The sequence below is a fragment of the Otolemur garnettii genome, unplaced genomic scaffold, assembly GCF_000181295.1.
Source record: "Otolemur garnettii isolate 467f Iridium unplaced genomic scaffold, OtoGar3 scaffold00049, whole genome shotgun sequence".
NCBI classification, from domain to species: domain Eukaryota; kingdom Metazoa; phylum Chordata; class Mammalia; order Primates; family Galagidae; genus Otolemur; species Otolemur garnettii.
The window spans coordinates 9143556-9170738 of NW_003852444.1; the positions used below are offsets into that span (position 1 = coordinate 9143556).

At 37.0% G+C, this 27183-nt stretch overlaps 1 protein-coding gene across 1 annotated transcript in view; it reads right to left on the minus strand.

The window, feature by feature from the left end:
- Positions 1-9826: 9826 nt before the first annotated feature.
- Positions 9827-27183, minus strand: part of AGBL3 (ATP/GTP binding protein like 3) — an 86676-nt gene continuing 69319 nt past the window's right edge. Inside the window, 2 exon segments of the mRNA XM_003791663.2 lie at positions 9827-10393; positions 19248-19479. Coding sequence (XP_003791711.1) covers positions 9970-10393; positions 19248-19479 — 656 coding nt within the window. The 3' untranslated portion in view covers positions 9827-9969.

A 27183-nucleotide genomic window follows, 5' to 3' on the forward strand; every position in this document is an offset into this window, starting at 1 on the left:
CGCCTGCATTCGCAGTTGTGTCTAAGTAAACAGCTCTCTGAACTTCGGAACATTTGTGCTGACTGATGTCACTATCAGCTGATTTCACTTTCGTTTCTTCACTTGTTAGTTACCCGTGACTTTTCAGAAATAAGGGAGGTAAACAACATTTTGTTGTTTACTATCCTGTGTTGTTTACTTATACTGTAGCCAAAAAACCAACTGATTTTAAGTGCCAGGTTACTGTTGTGATTCTATCCACAATAATTTCAGAAAAAAAAGTAGTCGAAGAACTCTCAAGGCTCCCAGGGATTTAAACTCCTAGATAAACACAATCTAGGCTCTTACTCAGAAGGGACCTTCAGGATCATCCAGTCCAAGCTCCCCACCAGTGCAGCAGTGGAGACCCAGGTTACTTCTATGCATTTTCTTGAGAAGCAACTATATGATCTGTCCCACCACTCCTGTCCCTTTTCAGAAATCAGCTTAGGAATCATGACCAGGCTTCTCTGGACACAAACTGCCTATTTGGCATTCTCATTAGAGTATTTAGGCCCATGTGGAACAGCTGGAACATGTACTTAATTTCCAAATAAGCGCAGAACAAGGCTTTTATTTTAGCGATCATAGAGGCTCCCGGCCAGAGTTTAAAAATTGTCTGCTCACATGACCTGCTGGAAATTTCGACCTGGGGGTTAAGCTTGGTTAGTCTGTAGACAGCTACCTATTAATTTTTCTGAATCCTTCAGGGTTTTTCTTCCTCTCATGCTACCTTTTCCCCAAAGGAGAAATTATTTGAACTGCTATCTCCTCCCCTCTCCCCCACTCAGTTCATTTAAACTCACACTCTAGAAAGAGGTGAGGTGATCAAGTAAAAAGGAAGAATAGAGGCTTTGGGTTCAGAGAATTCCGCTACATATTAGCATGTTACTTAATGTCTCTAAGCATCAATTTCTTATCTGCAGAATGAAGACAGTACCTGCTTTGCATGGCTGTTGGGGGACTGGAGAGAATGTAAGTGCTCAGTATAGTACTGGGCACAAGGTAATGGCAGCTATTATTATTAAAGGTCTAGCCTTCCTATCAATGTCTTCAAGACAAGAGATAAAATTAACTTTTAGGTGCTAATATGAACTAGTGACTCTGAAACTGAGTACTGCTGAGTGAAATGAAGTGATATAGAAGAGAGAGAAATATATACCTATACTTTAAAACATTCAAAGTTATAATGCACATAGTTTTGAAAGTTACAGTTACAGTTACAGTTACAGTTCTTCAGTTTGTCAGGAGAATCAGCAGTCCCTGATCCCAAGTTCTTCCTTTCTCCTCATTCTGAGGCAAGCACTTTCAACTGTTTTAGCTGATTCTTTAGGCATCTGCGTCTGTTCTTTAAATTACATGCTTGGATTGGTACTTCTTGGTTTTTCAGTTTGGGGCATAATCTACTGACTCTCAGCTCTAAAGAGGGAAGATTTAGCTTTTGTCTTCCCAACTCCATGTTGCACAAGTTCGCTTCCTATCTCACTCCTCCTTCTGAATTGGTTACATGAGACTTTTGTTTAGAATGCTGTGACAGGGATGCTTCATTTTTATTGTGCTTCACTTTATTGCACTCAGCAGCTGCTGCAGTTTTTACAAATTGAATGTTTGTGGCAACCTACATTGAGCAAACCTGTTGGTACCACTTTTTGTCCAATAGCATGTGCTCTCTGCCTGTCTCTGTTTCACATTTCGGTAATTCTCACAACATTTCAAACTTTTTTTATTATTATCGTACCTGTTGTGGTGATCTGTGATCAGTGATCTTGGATGTTGCCATTGTAATTGTTGGGGCACCATGAAACACACTCATATAAGACAGTGAACTTAACTGATAAATGTAGTGTGTGGGGGGCAGCGCCTGTGGCTCAGTGAGTAAGGCACCAGCCCCATATACTGAGGGTGGTAGGTTCAAACCCAGCCCTGGCCAAACTGCAACAAAAAAATAGCCGGGCATTGTGGCAGGTGCCTGTAGTCTGAGGAGGCTGAGGCAAAAGAATCACCTAAGCCCAGGAGTTGGAGATTGCTGTGAGCTGTGATGCCACAGCACTCTACTGAGAGAGATAAAGTGAGACTGTCTCTTAAAAAAAAAAGTAGTGTGTATGTGTGTTCTGACTGCTTCACCAACAAGCCATTCTCTATCCCTCTCCTTGGGCCTCCATATTCCCTAAGACACAGTGAATATTGAAATTAGGCCAATTAATAACCTTACAGTGGCCCCTAAGTGTTCAAGTGAAAGGAAGAATCCTTCATCTCTTACTTTAAATCAAAAGCAAGAAATGATTAAGCATAAGTGAGTATGGCACATTGAAAACCAAGATAGGCTGAAAGCTAGGCTGCTTGCACCAAACGCGCCAAGTTGTTAAGGCAAAGGAAAAGTTCTTGAAGAAAATTAAAAGCACTGGAGCACAAAGGAAGTTAGATAGATCTGGTTAGAAGATCAAACCAGCCGTAAAATTCCCTTAAGTAGAAGCCTAATTCAAAACCAGACCCAAATTCTCTTCAACTCTGTGAAGGCCGAGAGAAGTGAGGAAGTTGCAGAAAGCCAGCTTCAAGCTACTAGAGGTTGGTTCATGAAGTTAAAAGAAGCCATTTCCATAACATAAAAGTGCACGGTGAAGCAGCAAAAGCTGATGGAGAAGTTACAGCGAGTTATCCAGAAGATCTAGCTAAGATCATTGGAACTGACTGTGCTCTCATCTGTAGCCACATTTCTTCCTGGTACCTAAAGTTCTTTGAATTTATTGTCAATATACTAACATTCTTCATCTTGCTCCCTTAGGTCCATACACTCCTTTGAGTGGGGATGTGCCAGATGTCTTCCAACATCAGAAAGGAAGAAGAAAATCATTATGTCATATGAGGTCTGACATAGGATCCGAAAGGTTTAATCAGGGGCAGAGCAAGATAGCAGACCAGAAGGATGGTTCAGCTGAGCTCTTCTAGTATGACTGGGGGGGGAAAAAAAAAGAACCCAGCATTAGGGACCTTACCTGGAGTCATAGCTCAAGGAGAACAACAAAGTGGTGGTGTGTAGGACACAGCGTGTGATTTGGAGTGGTGGAGATCTGACTCCTTAGGCAAGTGATTGGGAGCCAGCAGGAATGGCTGCCCCCCCACCTCCCCCTCAATGGAGGTCTGGGGATAGGAGGAAGCCTTTCTTCAGCTTTTGGTTTTGTGGGGAAGCTGCATGTTGACTGGGAAGCTTGGAAGAGTGTATGGACTAGAACAGTATACAGTAGCCAGATTTGAATACTGGTTGGAGTGGGTTTGCCATTGCTTTGGTGGCTGGTGAGTCAGCCATACTGGGAAGGTCAGAGCTGCTCGGGGAGCCATCGTGGGAAGGTCGTGAGAAGGTCATGAGGATGGGCCTCTTATCAGGGATGTAAAACTTGGCCACCTTAGTTATGCCTGCCAGGATCAGAACTTCACTCTTGGGACAGGCTGAGTGACTCCCACACCTCATGGGAACTGTTGTCAGGAGGTGCTGTGAGACCTGTCTCTGAAGGATTCTGAAGAGCTTTAAGATCTCAACTGGGTGGGGTTTGAATACTGAGGAAACAATCAGGCAATCACCAAGGGTAACTAAGGCAGGAATAAGAATCACAGAGGTTGCTGGCTATGTTCTCCATCTTCTAAAAAAGCACAGTGCCACCTGGTGTCCTGGAGACATTTTGCAAAATATATATTCCTATTAAAGTTGGTCCTTTTTTTTTTTTTTAAGTATTTTTATTTTCTTCTATGTTGCTGCTCTTTTTGGCTATTTGAGCTTTCTTTTTGTTTGTTTGTTTGAGACAGAGTCTCACTATGCCACCCTCAGTAGAGTGCTGTGGTGTCACAGCTCACAGCAACCTCAAACTCTTGGGCTCAAGTGATTCTCTTGCCTTAGCCTCCCAAGTAGCTGGGACTGCAGGCGCCTGCCACAATGCCTGGCTATTTTTTGTTGCAGTTGTCATTGTTGGTTAGCTGGCCCAGGCTGGGTTTGAACCCGCCAACTTTGGTGTATGTGGCTGGCGCCATAACTACTGTGCTACAGTTGCTGAGCCATCTTTGTTTTGTTTTATGGTGTTTTGTGTTTGCCAATTTGTTTGTTTGGTTCTATTCTTAACTCCTATTTTCACTTTAAGAGCAAGGGCTTCTGTATTTTGGTTATGATATTTTAGCCTCATTTATTCTATTTCACTCTTTTCCATTCTTTTTTAATAGAGACTCTTCTGCTTTTCTCGTCTTTTACACATAAATTTCTCTTGCAACAACTAAGATATCCCTCCTTTTAGTGGTCTGTCTTCTTTCCTTTCTCCTCTTCCCTTTCTCTCCTTTATTTGATACAACTGTATTTTTAATTTATCTCTTATTTTGTTATTTTCTTTTTCTTTCCTTCTTTCTTTTTTTTTTTTTTTTGCTGAGAGCTAGGTGGGACAGCTGAGGTCTGGCAGGGAGGTCATGGAAGTAGTCTGGCTCAAGGAGGCCAAGAGATTGTGGTCTAGGGATCGCTTTTACCATTGGCCCTGGGAATATACTATTGGCAAGTCCATATTGCAGAATGTTTCTATTTCTTTTTCATATTTATTTTTTTTTTCCACTTGTTTTTGGCTTTTGCTCTATTCTTTCTCTTCCTATTTTTGGCAGAGGGTTTAACTTTGCTTAGGCTGGTAAGGATCTCCTGATTTCAAGGAACCCACTCAACCCAGCCCCTCAAAATTCTTGAATTACAGGCACAGCCTTAGCACTATACTGATCAATACCATTTCTTTTATCACTCCCATTCTCTCTTCTTGTCCTTTCTCTTGTTCTTCTTTTCTTTCATTCCCTTCCTTTTTTTCGTTTTCTCTTTCCTTCTTTCTTTCTTTTCCTCTTGTTTCTCCCTGCTTGTTCTTTGCCCTTCTCTTTCTTTTGGCCTTATACCAAGAGGCCCCTTCAGTACCTATGCTCTGAGATAAGCAAAGGAGGAAGTGGGAAGGAAGAAGGAGGACAAAAAGGTGAACAAGGAAAAAGAACACATGAGGAGGAACCAATGGTAAAAATAGGGCAACACAAAAAACCAAAATAGAGCAACTCCCTCAAGAGAACAGAGGCAGCTACTATAGAAGAGTCCACTTATAAATAATGAATGGATTTGACAGAAAGGGAATTTAAAGTATGGAGATGAAGACAATAAAGGGAATGGATAAGAAAATGGAAAGACAGAACCAAAAGTCAGATGAGAGATATGTAGAATGTAGAAAGGAATGGCAGAGCTTAAGGAAATAAAGGAGACAATCAGGGAATATAAGATGCAGTAGGAAGTATCAAAAATAGATTAGACCATGGAGAAGAAAGAACCTCAGAACTAGAGGATAAAAGTTTTTGCGTTAACCCAGGTAGAGAAAGAGGCAGAAAAGGAGAGAGAAAGCAGAACAGTTGCCTAGAGAACTACGAGACTCCATGAACATTCAAACATATGAATAATAGGGATTCCTGAAGGGGAAGAAGATTGTCCCAAAGGAATGGAAGGCCTACTGAAGACTATCATAAATGAAAACTTCCAAAGTTTTACTAAAGACTCTGACACATTTCTTTCAAATGGATGTAGAACTCTGGGTCATCTCAACTCAAACAGAGCCTCTTCAAGACACATTGTAATGAACCTGTCCAAAGTCAAGATAAAAGAAAAAATTCTGCGAGCAGCCAGGAGTAAATGCTAACTGATCTACAGAGGCAGAGTCTTTTCTAACTAGAACACATAAGAATATAGGTATAGATGGCACATTTCTTAAATTGATTGAAACCATCTATGCAACCCACAGCTACTATTATACTGAATGGTATAAAACTGAAAGCTTTTCCACTTAGAACTGGAATCAGACAAAATAGTGTGAGGAGCAGAGCCAATTACTGTCCAGTACTAATTAGGCCAGAGAAGAAATAAAGGGCATCCAAATGGGGTCAGAGGAGGTCAAACTCTTGGTCTTTGCTGATGATATGATCTCATCATAGAACCTCAAAGACTGAACCACAAGATTCCTTGATGTGATAAAAAGTACAGTAATGTCTCAGGATATAAAAATCAATGTCCACGAATCAGCAGCCTTTGTATATGCTGTAAAAGCTAAGATGAAAAGCTAATCAAGGACACAATTCCCTTCACAGTAGCTTCTTAAAAAAAAAATATCTAGGAATATACCTAACAAAAGAGGTGAAGGACCTCTACAAAGAAAATTATGAAACCCTAAGAAAAGAAATAGCAGAAGATATTAACAAATGGAAAAACATACCATGCTCATGGCTGGAAACAATCAACGTTATTAAAGTGTCTAAACTTCCCAGAGCAATCTACAGATTCAAAGCAATTGTCATTAAAATACCAATATCATACATTCAAGACTTGGAAAAGATAGGTCTTCATTTTGTATGGAACCAGAAAAAAACTCATATAGCCAAGGCAATTCTTAGTAATAAAAACAAAGCCAGGAACATCACCCTACCAGATGTTAGGCTATATTACAAGACCATAGTGATCAAAACAGCATGGTATTGGCACAAAAATAGAGACATATACATTTGGAACTGAATAGAAAACCATGAGATGAAACTCACATCTTTCAGCCACCTATTTTTTTATAAACCAAACAAGAACATACACTGTAAAAAAGAATCCCTATTCAATAAATGGTGTTGGGAGAGCTGGAAACCAAATGTAAAAGACTAAAACTGGATCCACTCTTCTCGCCACTTACAAAAATTGATTCAAGATGGATAAAAAAATTAAATCTAAGGCATAAGACAATAACATCCTTGGAGAAAGTGTGGGGAAAACACTTGAAGATATTGGCCTGGGGAAAGATTTTTTTTTTTTGTAATGGAGTCTCACTTGTCACCCTCGGTAGAGTGCTGTGGTGTCACAGCTCACAGCAACCTCAAACTCTTCGGCTCAAGCAATTCTCTTGCCTCAGCCTTCCAAGTAGCTGGCATTATTGGTGCCCGCCACAATGCCCCACTATTTTTTGTTTTTTTAGCAGGCCCGAGCTGGGTTTGAACCCACCAGGCCCGGTGCATGTAGCTGGTGCCCCAACCACTGAGGACATTTGCACTAGACTGTTTATCACAGCCCAATTTACAGTCACTAAATTGTGGACATAGCCTAAATGCTCACCAACCCAGGAATGCATTAATAAGTTGTGGTATATGTATGCCATGGAATACTATTCAGCCACTAAGAAAGTTGGAGACTTTACATCTTTTGTATTAACCTAGATGGAGGCAGACCACATTCTTCTTAGTAAAGCATCACAAGAATGGAGAAGCAAGAATCCAATGTACTCTATTCTAATATGAAGGCAGTAGATGAGCTAATACCAGGTGGGGTGGGGGAATGAGCAAGTGGGGAGAGGGCAGTAGGAAGGGGGATGGTGGGGTCATGGTGGATGGAACACCTCTTGGGAGCAGGACACAATTATAAGAGAGACTTTACCCAACAAATGCAATCATTGTGACCTAATTCTTTGTACCCTCAATGAATCCCAAATAATATAAAAAAAGAAAGACTTAATCATAGCTGTTTTAAATTCCTTGGGGTGTCTAGGGAAGATTTTTTTGAGATGTTAGCCCTTGCTTTGAATCTTAAAGAAGTAGGAGCTTGCAAGGTGTGAGAATGCTGGGCAAGGACAATAAATGGCCTTTATGAGCATGTTCAGGAAACAAAACGTATTATAGCGTGAAGTCCAGTGTGGGGAAGTGGCCTACACATCTTCCTACTTTAGGGACAGCATCTTATACAATATTTATATCAAATGATAAGATAGAAGGAGAGCAAGTATAGGTAAGGACTAAGGAAAATGTTTAGGCAACATCTCTGTACCCTTAAATCTTCCCAAAACTGCCTTTTCACTTTGTTGTTGTTATTATTATTTATGAAGATAATCAATCCAGAATCTGCAATTTCAAACTCTAAGACAATTGAAGGTTCAAATGATCAATATTTCCCTGGAGCTTAGGTTTTTGTCCTGATCTGTAAGGACAAGCAGAAACTGAATTTTGAGAGCTGTTACTCCATCCTGATGTCAGCTGCAATAAATGCTATGAGCCAGCCAGGTGTAGTGGCTCACGACTGTAATTCTAGCACTTTGGGAGGCTGAGGTGGGTGGGTTACTTGAGCTCAGAAGTTCCAGACCAGCCTGAGCTACAGTAAGACCCCATCTCTACTAAAAAAATAGAAAAAATTGAGGCAAGAGGATTGCCTGAGCTCAGGAGTTTGAGGTTGCTGTGAGCTATGAGGCCAGAACACTCTACCAAAGGTGACAAAGTGAGACTCTGTCTCAAAAAAAAAAAAAAAAAATTCGATGATCCAGAACATTATTCTCCTACTTTTTCAAGCCTCAGCACCTTTCTGGAAGAGGGCATCCATCCCAGAAGGGAAGTGACCCTGTTCTTGCCCCACAGAACCACTGAAATAAAAATTTTGAGCCAGAGGTTGGGGGATCTTCTGAGGACTGGAGTACTTATCACCAAAGCATAGGCTAATTTATTTAGAAGATAGCTATTTCCCACTGTTGTTAAAGATTCCTGGGGAAATCTATGGTCAAGGTTCTTTAAAACATAATGGGTACTCTTTTCATGTTTTGATAGCTCTCCTTGAACCCTCTTTAGCTACCAGAAATATTATTGTGAGTAGATCATCCAACCAAGGTCTTCCTAGCTCCACCCACCTGGATTAGGCTTGTGACCTGAACTTTTTTCTTTTGGGAGACAGAGCCTCAAGCTGTCCCCCTGGGTAGAGTGCTGTGGCATCACAGCTCACAGCAACCTCCAACTCCTGGGCTCAAGCGAGTCCCCTGCCTCAGCCTCCCAAGTAGCTGGGACCACAGGCGCCCACCACAATGCCTGGCTAGTTTTTGGTTGCAGCCATCATTGTTGTTTGGTGGGCCTGGGCTGTATTTGAACCCGCCACCTTAGGTTTATGTGGCTGGCACCTTTGCCACTTGAGCCACTGGCGCTGAGCCAAGACCTGCACTTTTAAGGCACCTCACCCAACTCATACTTTTTTGTGTAACCTCGTCCTGTAATGGATGGCATTGTTAACCCAAGATGCTAGTGGCTAACTCTGTCCTTGCACTTACTACATGCATCTTGACCTCTTTGCCTGACATACCTGTTCCCTGGTGTGTCCTTTAGGAATCCCTCCCAGATCTCATTGCCTTATGAATGGCAAACTGGGAGGCGCTGGATTTGCTCCAGAGTGTCCATAGTAATTAACAGCTGGAGATGCACACTAGTTTGCTCTAAAGAAAACTGTACATCTTAACTAAATTTTGAGAATAAAATAATGATTTAAAATCATAGTCTATGCATTTCAGTGTCATTTTATATCACAAATTTCTCTGTGCAATTAGCATCTTTTAATATACAGTAATTTTCTCTAACTGTTGGAGGTGCATAACTTAACACTTTACTATGCACTTTTTAAATTCTGTAATCATTTAATCCATGTATGTTTTATCTGCACAATTATATGATAATCTTATAATGGAGAGGAATGTCTTTTTATATTACTTATGGTTCTTGGCATACCAACCATATAACAAAAACTTGGGAAATGATGTTTGTTGACTGATTTATGGAAGTGCCTTGTAGGGAAATCAGTGATATAGTGCATGCCATTCCTTAGTTCTTAGTATTCTGATCTAGTAAGTAATTTTGGAAGAAATCAAAAGTTCAGAGTTTTTTTTTCATGTTGACAAAAACTAAGTATAAATATCTAAGTGTTTTAAAATTTTCTGTATTTTCTCTGGATTTCTTTTAAATTTCTGAAAAGCATTCCCATTAAGGAAGATGGGATATGTAGAATTTGTAATTTAGCATATGCGTGTGGAGGAGGAGGACTAGGGAAGGGGGAGGGGCGGGCTTGTTTCCTGCTTACTGTGTAGGCATATGTTATCTTTCATCCACAGTTTATAGAACAGCACACAAGCCAGATTAACTGTTTCTTTCCAACTTCAGATGGAAGAGGGGCTGTTCATCACTCTTATTTAGCTGTTCATCCTTATTTTTAGTTAGATGGGAGGATACGTGCCTAGGGCTTTGCTGGTTGGGTTCTTCAGCTTGAAGACTCTCATTTTTTATAATATTTGCATCTACTTCAAAACTTGAAGGAGCAGTCTCCCGTTTGCTACTGAGAGGCTTCATGTCTTCATTCTTTGTGGCCTCTATTGGAGAATGTTTTTTCCTCTTCTTGGGGCTTTTGAGAAGTGACATACTTTCAAATGACCTATTCGGTATAGACTGGAGCCATTCTGAAGAGTTTGGCATAAGATTCCTTTGGGTTATAAAAGGGTGGTTTCTGGGTGGTGTCCAGGATAGGCTGTATCTCTTTATATTTATGCAAGTAGCTGGCTTTGGTCTAGAAAAGAAATGAAATATGTGAGTTTTTGACCACCATGCAACCACTTTGTAGTCCTCAGTATATTCTTAGTATAAATGACATTTTTTCTTTTTGGTGAATTCATCCTGAAGGCTTTTATCATCGTGTCTAAGTCTTTATCTCTGATCATGATTTTTTCAGCATTATTTCTGTATTTCAGCACGATCCTGTATTTCTAAATGTCTAGAGGATGTTTATTTGGATTCCTGCCCTGATCCCAGCCTTCTTACTTATATAATAGCAACTCTAGGCCTTAGCGCCTTATCTGTACATTTACTTATAGTAGATGGTCTCTAAAATTTTACTTTGCTCCAAAAGTCTATTCTGTTTATTCTATTATAATAGATTCAGTATACATGCTATAAGATTTTTTTCTATAACCAGTAAAATGATCAGCACACATATGAGTCTAAGAGAAAGGAGCTTTACTCAAGAGAGGGAAGTTTTATAAATTACTAATTACAGTCATTTAGAGTTTGTCAGGTTTTTGTTAGAATTCTAGTTTTCGACCACAGAATTTTGACTATATTTTTAATTAAACTTTAAAATTTTGAGATAGTTGCAGAGTCATGTACATTTGGAAAAAATAATACAGTACTCTTCACCGAGTTTTCTCCAAATGCGGTATCCTGCAGAACTATAGAAGAGTACATTGCCATCAATGTAGTCAAGATACAGCACAGTGTCCTCATGTTGTCTTTATAGTACCTACTTCCCTCCTTCCCCAGCCCCTCCTTGACTCCTGGTAACTATTAGTCTGTTGTCCCAATTATATTATTTTGCTATTTTAAGACTCATATAGACAAAATTATACTGTATGTAATTGTTTGGGATCAGCTTTTCTTCACTCAGCATGATTCTCTGGTGATTCACCCAGACCGTATTTCATTCCTTATTATTGTGACATTCATGGCACGATGTACCATAGCTTGTTTACTAACTGATCCACTGAAGGACATGTGGATTGTTTCCAGTATGACTATCAGAAATAAAAGTGCATAAACATTTGTGTACAGGCTTTTCTGTGTGAACATAAGTCTGCATTTCTCTGGGATTAATTCCCAGGAGAGGGATTGTCAGGTGTTATGGTAGTTACATGTTTAGTTTTTAACTGTTTTAAACAATGGCTGCCCCATTTTACATTTCTACCAACAATTTAGGAGTGATCCAGTTTCTCTGCATCCTCACTGGAATTTGATGTTGCTGTTTTTTGTTTTTAATTTTTATTTATTTTTATTTCAAACTCATATGAGGATACAAATGATTATGTTGTTTGCATTTCTAAGGTAAAGTTTAAGTTGTAGTTGAGCCCTTGTTGCCACTATTTTTTATCTTAGATATTCTGATAAGTGATATATCATTGTGGACTTAATTTGCATTTCCCTAATGGCTAGTTATATACATTTTTCCCCCTGACTTTAAGGGAATGTGGCTAGTGATATTGAACATTTTTTTTTTTTTTTTTGTAGAGACAAAGTCTCACTTTATTGCCCTCAGTAGAGTGCCATGGCATCACACAGGTCACAGCAACCTCCAACTCCTGGCCCAAAGTGATTCTCTTGCCCCAGCCTCCCGAGTAGCTGGACTACAGGAGCGCACCACAACACCGGGCTATTTTTTTGTTGCCGTTTGGCCGGGGCGAGGTTTGAACCAGCCACCCTCACTCTATGGGGCCAGCACTCTACCCACTGAGCCACAGGCACTGTCCAAAGTTGAACATTTTTTCATGTGCTTATATGTCACCTGTACATTCTGTTTGATGAAATGTCTGTTTGTGTCTTTTGCCCATTTTCTAAACAAAATGTTGTTTTCTAACTGTTGAATCTTGAGAGTTCTTTAATTTGGATAGTAGTCTTTTATTTTTGTGGTTTGCCAATGTTTTCTCCTATTTTACAGCCTGGCTTTTTATCTTCTTAACAAGGTCTTTCACAGAGCAAACATTTTTATGTTAATGAAGTCCAATTACCAAGTTATCCTTTTATGAATCATGCTTTTGGCATCGAGTCTAGGAACGCTTTGCCTAGCACTAGATCCTGAAAATTTTCTCCTTATTTTTTCTAAAAGTTTTATGTCCATTGTGAGTTAATTTCTATATAACATGTGAGTGTAGGTCAAAGTTCATTTTTTCGGCCTATATTGTTCTAGCACCATTTGTTGAAAAGACTCTTTTTTCCATGGAATTAATGTCTGTGTCTATTCCTCCTCCAGTGCTGCACTGGATTGATTACCATAGCTATACAAAAGATCCTAAATGCAGGTACACTGATGCCTCCAACTTTACCCTTCTTTTTCAAACCCATTTTTGTTAATTTAGTGCCTTTGCATACACATTTTAGAATAATCTTCTCTATATCTGCTGGATAAAAAGTCTTGCTGGAGTTTTAATAGGAATCATGTTGAATCTGTATATCAATTTGGAAAGAACTAACATTTTTTTGAGACAGAGTCTTAAACACAGGGTCTGGCTTTGCTTAGGCTGGTCCTGAACTCCTGAGCTCAGGCCTTGGCCTCCCCGAGTGCTAGAATTATAGGTGTGAACCAGCATGCCCAGCCAGAACTAGCAACTTTATTGTGTTGAGTCTTCCAATCCATGACCATGTTCTGTTTCTCCATTCACTGAGATCTTTTTGATTTCTCTTATTCATGCCATGTAGTTTTAGCAAACAAGCCTTGCACGTATTTTGGAGATTTACAAATAAATATTTCATTTTGGGGAGAGATTGTAAGTGGCACAGATTATATTTGTGATTTTAGTGTCCACATGTTCATTGCTATATATAGAAATGCAACAAACTTTGTATATTTATCTCATATTCTAAGGCCTAGCAGAATCTGCTTATTAGTTTTAGAAGGTTTTTTGTGTTTTTGGAAATTTTTTTTTGGATTTTCTATGTAAAGAATAACATCTTTCACAAGTAGGAACCATTTCTTCCTTTCTGATTTCTATACTTATGTCTTTTTATTGTGTTATTGCAGTGGCTGGAACTTCTGCCACAATGGTCAGTTAGATTGTTAAGAGTGAACTTTATCAAGTTAATTTCCCTTCTACTTCTGTTTTTTTTTCTGAGAATTTTTATCCTGAATGGATGTTGAAGTTTGCAAAGTGTTTTTTTCTATGCCATTTAATATGATCATGTGATTTTTCTCCTTTAGCCTGCTGATATGGGGGACTACACTGATTGATGTTTGAATATGAAACCAAATTTGAATTTCTGAAATAGACCTCACTTGGTCATGGTATATAATTGTTTTTATTTAGTGCTGTATTTTATTTCCTAATATTTTTTAGATTTAGATGTTTGAATCTATATTTATGAGAAATCTTGTTCTATAGTTTTCTTTTTTAGTCTTTGTCTGATTTTAGTATCAGGCTAATAGTACCTTCATAAAATGAACTGATAACTTCTATTTTCTTTAAGAAATTACATAGAGTTGGTATTAATTCCTCCTTAAATGTTTGGTAAAATTGTCCTATAAAACCATAGATTTCTTTGTTGGAAATTTAAAATTATGAGTTCAGTTTGGGCCAGGAGACTTCTTTTTAGGGGGATCTTAAAATTATGATTTTTTAAAATACAGAGAAATTCAAAAATTACATTCTGTATTGAGCGAGTTTTGGTAGTTTGTGTTTTTTGAGGAAATGATCTATTTTCTGTAACTTGTCAAATTTGCATGTTTGTAGTATTTTCCTGTATGCAGGATATTCAGAGAAATTTAATTTTATTCCTTATATTAGTATCTTCTTTCTTTTTTTGTCAGTCTTGCTAAAAGTCTGTTAATATTATTGATCCTTTCAAAGAACTAGTTGTTTCATTGATTTTCTATGACATTTTCCTGTTTTAAATTTTGTGAATTTCTTCTCTTCTCTTGATTTTTACCTTTCTTTTGCTTGCTTTGGATTTATTCTTTTTTCCTTCTTTTATTATTCCCTATCCATTTAAAGATATCCCCTTAGCCAGTCTTTTACTATAAATCTCCTGTTGAAAAATTCTCTTAGTTTTCCTTCATTTGAACATTTCTTGATTTTCCTCTTATTTTCACTGGGTATAAAATTCTAGGCTGACAGTTCCTTTCTTTCAATAATTATAAATAATGTGCTACTTCTTCTGGCCTTCATAAATTTTGATGAGAAATCCACTGTCTTTTACATTGTTTTTTCCCCTGTAGAATAGATGTCATTCTTCTCTGTCTGCTTTCATTTTTTTTTCTCTTTCTTCAGTTTCCAAAACTTAAATTTTGGTGTGTGTTGGCATGGATTTCTTTGGATATCTTGTTAGTGGTTTGCTCAGCTTTTTGGTCTATAGATGTGTCTCTGGCCAAATTTGGAAAACTTTCAGCCCTTATGTCTTTGAGTTCCTTTTTACCTTTGTCTTTTTCTCGTCCTTATGTTTTATAGTCCTACACGTCCTAAGGGCCTATTAAGTTTTAGTCTATTTTCTCTCTGATGGTAATTTCCATTTTTCTATCTAAGTTCACTAAATCTTTCCTTTGTCTTCCTAAATATGCTGTTGTGCTCAGTCGCTGAGCTTTTTATATTTCAGTTATTATGTTTTTCAATTCAGAAATTTCCATTTGGTTCTTTTTTTTTTTATTAAATGATAGCTGTATACATTAATGCAAACATGAAATACAGTGTAGTGTTTTCATATATAATTTGAAATATTTTCATCAAACTGGTTAACATAGACTTTGTGTCATTTACTTATTGTGTTAAAACATTTATACTCTAGTTCTAGAAAAGTTCACTTGTACCCTTGTTAGACAGACCATATAGGTGATCTTTCCAGTCACCCTCCCACCACCCATCTGCCCTTCTCCCCTCCCCTCCCCCACCCCCTCCCCATATTCTTGGGCTAGAATTAGGTTGTAGCTTTCATTTGAGAACTATAAATTAGTTTCATAATAGGGCTGTGTACATTGGATATTTTTTCTTCCATTCTTCCGTTTGGCTCTTATTAACCTCTTTTCTTTCTTCTCACTCTCTTTTCTGAGGTTATTTTTTTCATTTTTTTATAAATGTTTTCTGCAGCATTTTTAACATGACTGCTCTAAAATTTTTTGTGAGAAAATTCTAACATCACTGTCATCTCAGTGTTTGTCTTTATTCAGTTTTAGATCTTTCTGGTTCTTAGTATGACAATTTATTTCTGAATTAAACATGTACATATTCATATTATGTTATGAGACTCTAGATCTTATTTAAACCTTCTGTTTCAGCAGGCTTTTTTGTGATTCTGATCCACAAGGGTGGTGGGGCAATGAGACCTCCTTACTGACTGATGAAAGTAGAAGTCCAGGTTCCCACTTAACTCTATTTGTCCCAGAAAAGAGGCTCCTAATTACCACTGGACTGATGTGAGAGCTCATCTGCACACATAGCCCCCACTGACACTGCTGTGGGGGTAGCTTCATTGCTTCTGGGTATTGGTGAAAGTCCTGCCTCTTCATTAGGCCTCCTCTGACACTAATCCAGCAGGGAGGGGAAGACGCACCTCATTTCTGTCCAGTAAGTGTGTGAGTCCGGCCTCCCCATTTGGCTTCCAGTGATATACTGCAGTAGGGGAGGGTTCTTTAGAGGCCAATGGAGGTTAAAGTTCTGGCTTCTACTTGACCCTCTTTGACACCACTCTAAGCAGGATGCTGAGATGCCTTGTCCTTGTAAGAGTGGGCAGGGTGTTGAGATGTCTTGATGTACCTCATAAGAGTGGACATGGAGGCCCCTCACTCTGCCTCTACTTACATAGGTGGGAATGGGACCACTGTTTATCAGTGATGTTTGGCTGGAGTATAGTGGCTATTGTCTAAAAAGTTTCTATCTTGGCAGGCTGTGTCTTTCTTGATCCTATGGTTATACGGCATAGGTTATTAGAGTTTTTTATGCATGTGTCCGTGCCCATTGGTGTTTTCAGGTTGCTGGCTTCTTCAGCTCCAAATCTTTCATATACGAGGCAAAAAGAAAACCCAGGCAACTTGCCAGTGCATCATTTCTTGATTCTGGGAGTCCTTAGTTAGTCTGCTTTCTTTTTTCCACCTTTCAGAGTTGTCTTATGTTTGTTTTACATGTCCAGAGTTTTTGGTTGTCTTTAGTGGAAAGAAAATGGAAAACATGTCTACTTCATCTTCCTAAAAGTGAAAATCTCTCCAGTTGCGTTTTGATTTGCATAATTCTTTCTTAAGAATTTTCACCATTACCAAATGGAATGCCAAACATTAGATTTATTCTTCAGTATTTGAACTTTAATCAACATTTGACCAGAAATTAAGGGATATGAATCCTTGTTGCTAACATGCTAGTCAATCTACCTAGACCCTATTTATTTTGGCTTAAGATTAGAACATACAATTCAAGTTCTATATTATATCTTATATCCTTCACTATGATAGTTCTGCAAAACATTGTGACACATTAACCAGTTTCTCCTTAACCTAAACTTGGGCTGATGTCCAGGATGGTTTAGCGAAAGTGTTATCTTCTCATTCTCTTTGCTTATTCTCACTTTACTCTGAACTTACTTATTATAGGTAAAACTATGTAAGAGTATCAAACAAAGGATATATAAAACAGAGAAAAGGTAGGCATAGGAAATAAGTTGTAAGAACAAAAAAATCAACTTAATAGTGTTTAAGTATGCTGTGAGATCATTTGCTAAGGATGGCTTTCCTGTTTTTAGTATTTCCATATACACCTATATTAAATACTTTTGGGAATGTCTGCCCCAGGAACAATTTGCCCTTTTCTGAAGATTGCCTCCAGATCCACAAGGGTAAGGCTTCCAATAGCTGTGTCTGTAACCAGGTGAGCTCTACCCATTGGCATGGTTCCCAATCAGATTATCTTTTCCTACTATTTAGAATTGGGAATGAAAGGGAGTCAGTCTTTTTTTTTTTTTTGAGACAAGAGTCTCAGTATGTCGCCCTCAAACTTTTGGGCTTAAGCAATTCCCTTGCCTCAGCCTCCCAAGTAGCTGGGACTACAGGCATCCACCACAACACCCGGCTATTTTTTGTTGCAGTTGTCATTGTTGTTTAGTTGGCCCAGGCTGGGTTTGAACCCGCCAGCTTCCGTGTATGTGGCTGGTGCCATAACCTCTGTGTCATGGGTGCCGAGCCAAGGGAGTCAGTCTTATAAGTGAAACTGCAGTAGGAAAATTTATGAGCTAAAGGATGTTAAAACTTTTCCTAAGAGAGAGAAAAGCAGAGACTGACAATGGATAAAGGTAGTTTTTCATTCCATAGTTTTGAGGCCTGGCTGAATTCCTCCTCTGTTCCCATGCATAGCCTTACATCCCTCTCCAGAGGGCCCAAACTTTTTTTTCTCTGCCCCTTTCTTACTGAAGAATAAGAGTTGTCTTGGGCTACACATTTAATACATAAACACTAACAAAAACTGATTAGTAAAAAAATAGTCCACACATAATTTTCATATCTGACACCACAGATAAGCAAAAATATCCTCACAAAATTAGCCTGTGGCCTGTGGGTCACAGGTAGGATACCACTGTCACACAAACCTTTTAACCTTTATTTAGGTTTATTCCTTAGGATCAATTTCTAAAAGTGGAATATCTCGGTTAAAATGAAGATTTTTCATTTATAGTGGACTGACTTTTGAAACTGTACCAGTTTATATTCCCATTGTCAGAGAATTAATTCTTCCATTGAGAAGAAAACACGAATGGTTTTGCTTTATGGTTTTAATTTGCAGTCTTTGGATTTAAGTGCAGTTGAACACTTTTTTTCTTTTCTGAATTGCTCATTTATAGCCTTTGCCAATTTTCCTTTAAAATAGTCATAATGTTCTAGTTTCTTTGCAGGCACTCTTTGTTTAGTAAGTATGTTGATCCTGTTTATCACTTGTGTTATAAAGAGAAATGGCAAAACATAATGATGCAATTCAGAAGGATGCTGGAGTCAGAATGTTGAGTTGGATTTGAATCCAGATTCTGCTACCTGTTGGATTGTGTAGCTTTGGACAAGTTACTTAACCTCTTTGCACCTCAGTTTTCTCACATGTAAAATGTAAAGCACACATGTGTATAACTTAGAACAGTGTCTAGGACGTGGGAAGTACTTTTTAAAATTTGTTGATAATATTAGTATTTTATTTGTTACTTTAGTTTTTTGCTGTTTTATTTACATGTGTTTCCTTTTGGCCTTAGAAATGTTTCTGTTTTTTGTTTTCAAAAGAAATCTGGCCAGGCATGGTGGCTCACACTTGTAATCCTAGCACTTTGGGAGGCTGAGGTGGAAGGATTGCTTGAGGTCAGGAGTTCAAGACCAGGTGTGCCTCTGTAGTCCCAGCTACTTGGAAGGCTGATGCAAGAGGATCTCTTGAGCCCAGGAGGTTGAGGCTGTAGTGAGCTATGTCTGTGCCACTGTACACTATCTGGGGCAACAGAGTGAAGTTCTGTCTCAAAAAAAGGACTCTGTTCTCATCATGCTCTTCTGCTTTTCTCTGAGTATTAAATAAACCAAAGTAGTTCAGGTTAATCATTTTTAATTCTGGTTGTCCCCAGAGTATAAGCTTTAAAAACACCTGGAAATTTTCATGTTAGTCAATGATCATATTTTATTTATGCATATTTTATTTATAGATCCAAATTAGTAAGCAATTTCATGCAAATAATAATCCAATAAGGCCTGCTAACTTAACTCTTTCACTTATCTAGCATTTTCTGATGGCTCTTGGCCTTTGTCCCTTAGTTGAATGAGGTGTAGCTGACACCATCTTCAAGAGCTTATGTTCATTTCTTAAGATAATAATAATAAAAGAATGCTTCCTTATGAGAGAATGTATTTAATAGCTAAGAATGATAAAATTTTACTGACTTACTGATTTTGGATTTAGAAGTTGGTTCTTGGATAGAATGGCTGTTTTATCTGAGTGGTTTGGATGTTTTTAGTACTATCAGTGATAGGGAGCAAATATTGCAATATTGCTTGAGTTTGAACTATTCTGTTATTCCTGTAGATTCTTTTCTCATCATCTGTCCAATTTATGCCAGTCTTCTTGCTTTGGAAAGATGTGCATTCTTTCATTTTGCTTTTTAAGTTGTGATGCAGATCTGGGAAGTAACCACAAAAATAATGTACAGATATATGAACTGTACTTATTCAACAATTATTTACCAAGCATTATTATATGCAAAGGGTTTTATCTAAAATCCTTTGCTTATCTGAAGCTTATACTTTAATGACAGTGGGCAGAAAATAAACAAGTAAATAAGTAAAATATACATAGTATGTCAGATAATGATAATGTTTATAGGATAAAATACAGCTAGGGAGGGGAATTGAGTTCCCCTCAATTAGGGAGTTGATTTCCATTTAAAAAGGTGTTAAGAGAGGACCTCCCTGTGGAGCTCACATGTCATAGGACTTAGGAAGTAAGTTCAGCAGATTTCAGGGGATGGAACATTCTAGACAAGGGAAAGAGTAAGTTCAAAGGCCCTTACTAAGGAAGGAGCATGGTAGTGTGTTCAAGAACACCAGGCTGGCACCAGTGACTGAAGCAGAATGAACTAAGGGGAAAGTTATAAGATATGAGTTTAAGTAGGTAACTCAGACTCAGCTCTTTTAATGACTCATAGGCCACTGGACGGGCTTTGATTTTTTTCTGAGTGTGAAATGGTGAACCATTAGAAAGCATTGAGCCTCAAGGAATATTACAGTCTCAGATTTGTTTTAACAGGATTGTACTGGTTGCTGAGTTGAGAACAGATTGAAAAGAGGTAAGAGTAAACAAACAGGGAGATCTCTTGGAAGGCTCTTGAAATGATTCATCAGGGAAAGAGGATGGTAGGCTTGGACTAAGGTGTTGGAAGTAGCTGAAGGGTGAGACGTGTCTGTATGGGGTGGGGGATGTCCTAGGTATATTTTGAGATTTCCTAAGAAATTGGATGTGAGAGGAGACAAGAGAGGAATCAATGGTGGCTCCAAAGATTCTGATTTATGGAAATCACAGGATAAGAATATAAGAAAGACTGTGGGAAGAACATGTTAGAAACCCCTTCTTTATTAGATGATATAAAGGAATTAATATTTGTTATTGGATACTGGAGTATCATAACCATTTTAAAAAAATATTTATCCCTTTTGTGTGTGGGACATAACCATAAGAGGGACTCTACCTAACAAAATCAAACATTTTGACTTGGTTATTTGTACCCTCACATTACCCTGAAATAAATTTACTTTTTAATATTAAAAAAATAATAAAAAGTGTTTATCCTAGCCTATACCCATTAGAATAGCTTCTATCTAGAAAAGTACTGGCAAGGATTTGGAGATAGTGGAAATCTTGTGTGTCAAGATAAAATAGTGCAGCCCTGTGGAAAACAGTCAGATAATTCCTCAAAAAATTAAAAATAGAATTACTATATGATCCAGCAATTCTATCTCGGTACATACCCAAAAGAACTGAAGGCAGGGTCTTAAAGAGACATTTATAAACCCGTATCAATGGCAGCACTGTTCACAGTAACCGAAAGGTGGAAGCAACCTAAGTGCCCACTGTCAGATGAATGGGTAAACAAAATGAGATCTATTCACACAATGGAATATTACTCTGCCTTAAAAATGAAGAAAATACTAAAACATGCTATAGAACTGATAAACCTTGAGGCCATTAGACTAAGTGAAAAAAGCCAGTCACAAAAAGACAAGTGCTATATTTGTCTTCCAGATATTTGATACCACTTATATGAGTTACCTCGAACAGTCAAATTCATATACCCAAAAAGTAGGGTGGTTTCCAGGGAGTTGGGAGAGGGAGAAGTGAGTTGTTGTTTAATGGGCACAGAGTTTTGTTTTTAATAGAGAAAAAGAATTCTGGAGATAGTTTGCATAACAACGTCAATGTATCTAACGCTACTGAACTGTACACTTAAAAATAGGAAATTCTATATTATATGTACTTTAGCACAATTTAAGAAAGTCAACGTACTCAGGAAGAGAGAGAGGAAAAAAAATCTCAGAGTAAAGCCTGAGGAAGACTAGTAGTCAGACATTTTAAAGGATATAGCAGAATTATTTATAATTATAATGCCTATAGTTATAGGCACTATAAGAAAAAGTAGAATACATTTAGAATAAAAGCAAGAAATACACTGTGGTTTGTCAAGATAAATTGTTTATCTAGTTGAGGAACTGTTTATGGGCAAAACAATATGATTTGTGGAATTTATTTTAAACTACTAGGGAAAAAGGTGGGGGGAACATAGATGAAGCCAGAGTAGCAGGATGCTTGTAAGAATGGCTGATGGGCATAGTGCATTCATCATCATTATTTTTTTGTTTGTTTGTTTTATTGTTTTTTGAGACAGGGACTCACTTTGTTGCCCTTGGTAGAGTGCTGAGGCATCACAGCTCACAGCAACCTCAAACTCTGGGGCTTAAGCGATTCTTTTGCCTCAGTCTCCCAAGAAGCTGGGACTACAGGCACCTGCCACAATGTCCAGCTATTTTTTGTTGCAGTTGTCATTGTTGTTTAGCTGGCCTGGCTGGGTTCGAACCCACCACCCTTGGTGCATGTGGCTGGCACTGCAACCACTGTGCTACGGGTGCCGAGCCAGTGAATTCATTATTTTATTCTCTGTACTTTTATTTTTGAAAATTTTCACAGTAAAGTTATTTAAATGAAGGAAATATTTATTCTTAAAAAGAAAATAAATAGATACATAAAGTGCTCGTTGAATTGAGCTAGATTTGAAAGCTGATACCACATCTGGCTGTGCTGGCAGATGAAAGGAACTTATCTACAGTTTCCTAGGCCACTCAATAAACATTCACTTAATGCTCATACATGTGGCGCTATGTTTGGTGTGGTAAATAGAAATGAAAAACACATTCCTTGCCTTCAATATGCTACGAGTCAGCACTAGAGAGAAAAAAGTAAAATATCAATTAGAATATATTTTCTACAGAAAAGGAATGTATAGCCCTCCTATTGATGGGGCAAAAGGCATAGGATAAATAAAGCTTCCTAATTCCTGCATAATTAAGTTGAGCCTTGATGAATGAGAACCAGTCGGCCAAGTACAGTGTGCCAGTGGGACTAACATGGCACATTGGAAGTATAAAGAAGAGGTTCAAAACTAGAGGCCTTGTTTGTAGTGAACACTTTTGAGAGATTCTCAGAAAAAGGAATGATCTGTGACTGACAGATGATTAACAAATATACTTTGACTTAAGGCCATTGAAAATTTTATGCAAGGAAATAAAATTTAGCTCATTATAGATTTAATTTGCATTTCCCTAATAACTAGTGATGGTGAACATATTTCATGTGCATATTTGCCATTGGTACATCTTTTTTTGTCAAGTGTTAGTTTAAATATTTTGACCTTATTTGAATTACATTGTTTGTGTACATAGTATTAAGTTTTTTCTTTTCAGTTTTTGGCCGGGCTGGGTTTGAACCTGCCACCTCCGGCATATGGGGCCGGTGCCCTTTGAGCCACAGGCACTGCCCCATAGTATTAAGTTTTGAGTTCTGTGTTTATCACTGATGTAAGTCCTTTATTTAATGTACAGTTTGCAAATATTCTTCCTTAAATGTCCCATGCAGTTTAAGTTTTTGACAGTGTCTTTGAAGAGAATGATTTTGGTGAAGTCCATTAACTAATTATTGTATTTTACAATTTGGTGTTTGTTTTTAAACTTTGGTTTTCAAGGAATCTTTGCCTATTTCAACATCACAAAGGTTTTATCCTATGCTTACTCCTATAAATTTTATAATTTTAGCTTTGATATTTATATCTATGATCTATTTTCATTAATTTTTTCTACAATGTGAGATACGGGTTAGTTTTAATTTTTTATATGGATATTTAAGAGCCAAATAAATAATTATTTATATGAGCTGGAAATAGAGGAAAACTTTCCAAGTATTAGAGCAATAAAAAAAAATGCACAAGAGAAAGGACCAAAATAAATAAAGATAACTGAAACGTTACATATAAAAATGTGCCAGATAAAATACAAAAGCAAATAATTTAGAGAAACTATCTACAAAACTTTTGACAGGAAGGAGGGGAATTAATAGTCAACATGTTAGGGACTCTTACAGATCATAAGGATGGAGACTTTAATAAAAAAAAAATGAGGGCCAGATGCAGTGGCTCATGCCTGTAATCCTAGCTCTTTGGGAGGCTCATTTAAGGCCAAGAATTAGAGATCAGTCTGGGCAACAGAGTTGCCTGTCTCCACAAAAAATTAAAACATCAGCTAAATGCAATGGCACACACCTATATTCCCAACTACCTGGGAGGCTGAGGTGTGAAGATAGCTTGAGCCCAGGAGTTTGAGGCTACAGTGAGCTATGATTGCACCATTGCACTTCAACCTAGGCAACAGAGTGAGACCCTGCTTCAGTGGAAAAAAAAAATTAAAAATATATCAAATAACAGTTAATAAAAGGCATTGAAATGGCTAGCAAAATGTTAAAAATATTTCACAAATGCTCACAGATTTTTCTAATATAAAGTTCTCTAACATTGACCGCAATCTAGGTGAAAAATTTAATCCTCCATGAAATGGTCTATTGGCTTGTCGTGGCCACATAAAATCGAGAAACTAAGTGGTACATATTTTGAGATGCAATTTTTAATGCTTTGGATTATGTCAATGGAATATAAAATTCTATTGGCCAAGTAGTCCATCTGGTTATCTTCAAGATTATAAAACTTTTTCAAGAATTAATGAGAAGAATGGCTCCATTTTTGAAGCAGCACTCTGGGGAAGACAGATTGAAAATGCTAATTTATTCCAGAAATAAAAGAAAAGAAAAAATCACAATAAACATAATTTTCATGGGAGTTCAATTTTCAAGATAAAAGGAAGCACCTCATGGTCTACTGAAGGATAGTAGGTAAGATTTAAGTAATCACAGATTTGGAGCAGATGAATTTGACTTTAGTTTTACTTATTATAATTTAAAATAACATGAGTTACTATTATGGAATAAGAGTTGAGCCAATCTTCTCTGGTTTTCTATAGGGGCACTTCAGTATAGACATATCTTAAGACAGAAACCATGAACCACAATAGTCTTGGGGCCACTCTAAAGAGTTATGAAGTGATTTTCAACTGAAAATCCCATGTCTACAAAGCAAACACTACCAGAATATGGTAGTGGCATGTCTTTTTATTTTTCTTGAAGAGTAGTGGTAAAGATGAAAGACATTAGTAACAGCAAGATAGTGAGAGTGATGCAATCAATTTTTTTTCAAGGTTGTATTAAGCTAAAAATTTTTTCTCCTATATTCAACTCATATAAAGATTAAATGAAGCAAGTATTTTTAAGAGATAAGGCTAAAATGGCCATCAATACCCTCTGTTTACAAAAGCAGTTCCTATAATTCAGATTTCACAGGATTTATTAATGATGACATAATGAAAACAATTTTATATTTATTAAAATTCTAAACAATAAAAATAAAACAACAACCTTCTGCTGATATTCTTGTTTCCTCAGTCCAAGTGGAGTTTGTTTACTCATAGGACACGTCAAGGATGTAACTTTGAGACAGTTTTCATACGCATCAGTTTCCTTGAGTTGAATTGTTCCCTGGAATAGCCTCTTACTTGTTTCTAAAATATGTCTTTGTTGATCTTTGCTATGACTCAGAATCATACTTTGAGAGCTGAAAAAAATTGGGTACTCTGACTTCAATGGGGAAGTGAACTCCATGCAAGAGTAATGTAATGCCATGTTATATTTGCATACTACACCTCAAAGTATGCAGTCTTTTTATATGTATTATCTTACTTGGAGCTCTTACCAGTCTTGTGATATAGGTAGGATTGACAATGTTATCCCCATATTACATAAGGGGAATTAAAGAGGTTAAGTAATTTGCCCAAGAACACATAGATAATAAGAAGCAGTGGCAGGCCTAGAACTTGCATCTTCTAACTCCAGTACCTTTTCTATTACTTTATTTTGTTTTGATATATCATTTGATTCATTTTCATAGGTTATGATAAATAACATATTTTTAAAAACTAAGACTTAGTTTAAAATAATCAATTATAGATCCAAATATGGGGATGCCTCATATATTGGTCTCATACCTAATTTTCTAGGTTTCTGGGGCAAGAGATTTTACATCTTTCATCAGAATCCATTCTATTTAACAGAATCAAGTTTTCAGAGAAGCCAAGGAAAGAAGAAAGGATCTATCGTGGTCTCTCTGCAAATTTAGTCTGTTTAATACTTTACCTATGGTTACCTATTGTTGTGTCCAGATAGTCGGTTGTTCATGTCAGTATTCCTAAACACAGGTAAACTTATCAAGGGTGACAGACACATAATTACTGGTTTAGACAAAAGCTACACAGCTTGCTTATGTTATCTCTGATTTCCCTTTCTATTCTTTTTTGGTTTTAAGCACTACTTTTAACCCCATGCAACCAATGCTCCAATTCCTACTGCAGATACTGAGACATTTGATTATCATTCATTGTAAAGTCCTAAATAATTATCATATGCCAACGGTTGTTCTTTTCAAAAAGAGAAACTTTTTAAAGATAATGAAAATTTTAAAGATAATGCAGTGATAAATGCATACAAATAAATGTCAAACTGATTTTAAGGCATCCATTGGGGATAGTTTGGGGCTATTGAAATCTTTTCAGAATCATCAAAATGCATCCTGTGGGCCTTCCTATGTACAAAAGTGACTTAGTCACAGAAACTATGTGGATTGTAAGGAGAATTTCATTAGCAATCGTTATCAAAAAGTCATTTTTACCCATTGCTTTAGTTTAAAATCGAAATCTTTTGAGACAGAGGAAAGAAGTGAGGTAGTCAGGTAGAAGAAATAAAGTGTAGTTCTCTTACCTCAAATAGTTTTTTAGAAGCCAAGAAGGAGTTCGTTCAGGTATTTTCACTAAAAAAGAGAATATACTATAAAATATCCAGCTAAGGTTTTAGTATCAACAAAACTTGATTTTGTACTTTCTTGACAATTACTTCATTCACATATTTAATGTTAGCTTAATTAAGTTTATCTTCAATTAAACTTCTATTATCTCATTCAGATACATGACATATTTCCCCTGGAATTTTTTTAATGAAACTGTTTCAAGAATAGCAAACAATAGAAATACATATCTAATAACTTTTGAACAATTCAGAACTGAATATATATGTATGTTTGGATCTAGGAAGGATATCTACATATATAATAAAATAACCAACTTTTTTGCATAGCAAACACAGGAGACAGACATACCAGATCAAAGAAAATAGTGTTAATATGTAATAAATAATTACATGCAAATGTGTTATTTTAAAACAAAATATAAAAACAAGTATTTAAAATTATATATTATTCTGTATTATTTGCTTTGATATAACAGATACATGATTATTGAAGCAAAACAACAAACAATAGGACTAGTGAACTGTTGCAATTAGTAATAATTTAATGATAAAATAAGTTCAACAAACAATATATCTGAGAAAATATATTTGTAATGTTTCTTTTCTCTGAGATACATTTTCACTTAATTTCATTGGATATTTAAATTTTATAGGCCACAGTATTATTGTATATTCTTAAAAGTTATATAAGATCTTTTAAAAGCTGACTAAATACAATTGGGCTAATTAAATAGATATTACTTGTATTTAATAAAATTAATAATGACATGTTTCTTTGTGTCTCATAATAAAATAAGATATTTTTGCTCTTTCTGTGCACTTTTCCAACAATTCTTCTCTGAACTGCTTGCAGCCTTTGGATAGCTTTCTTTTTGTGTGC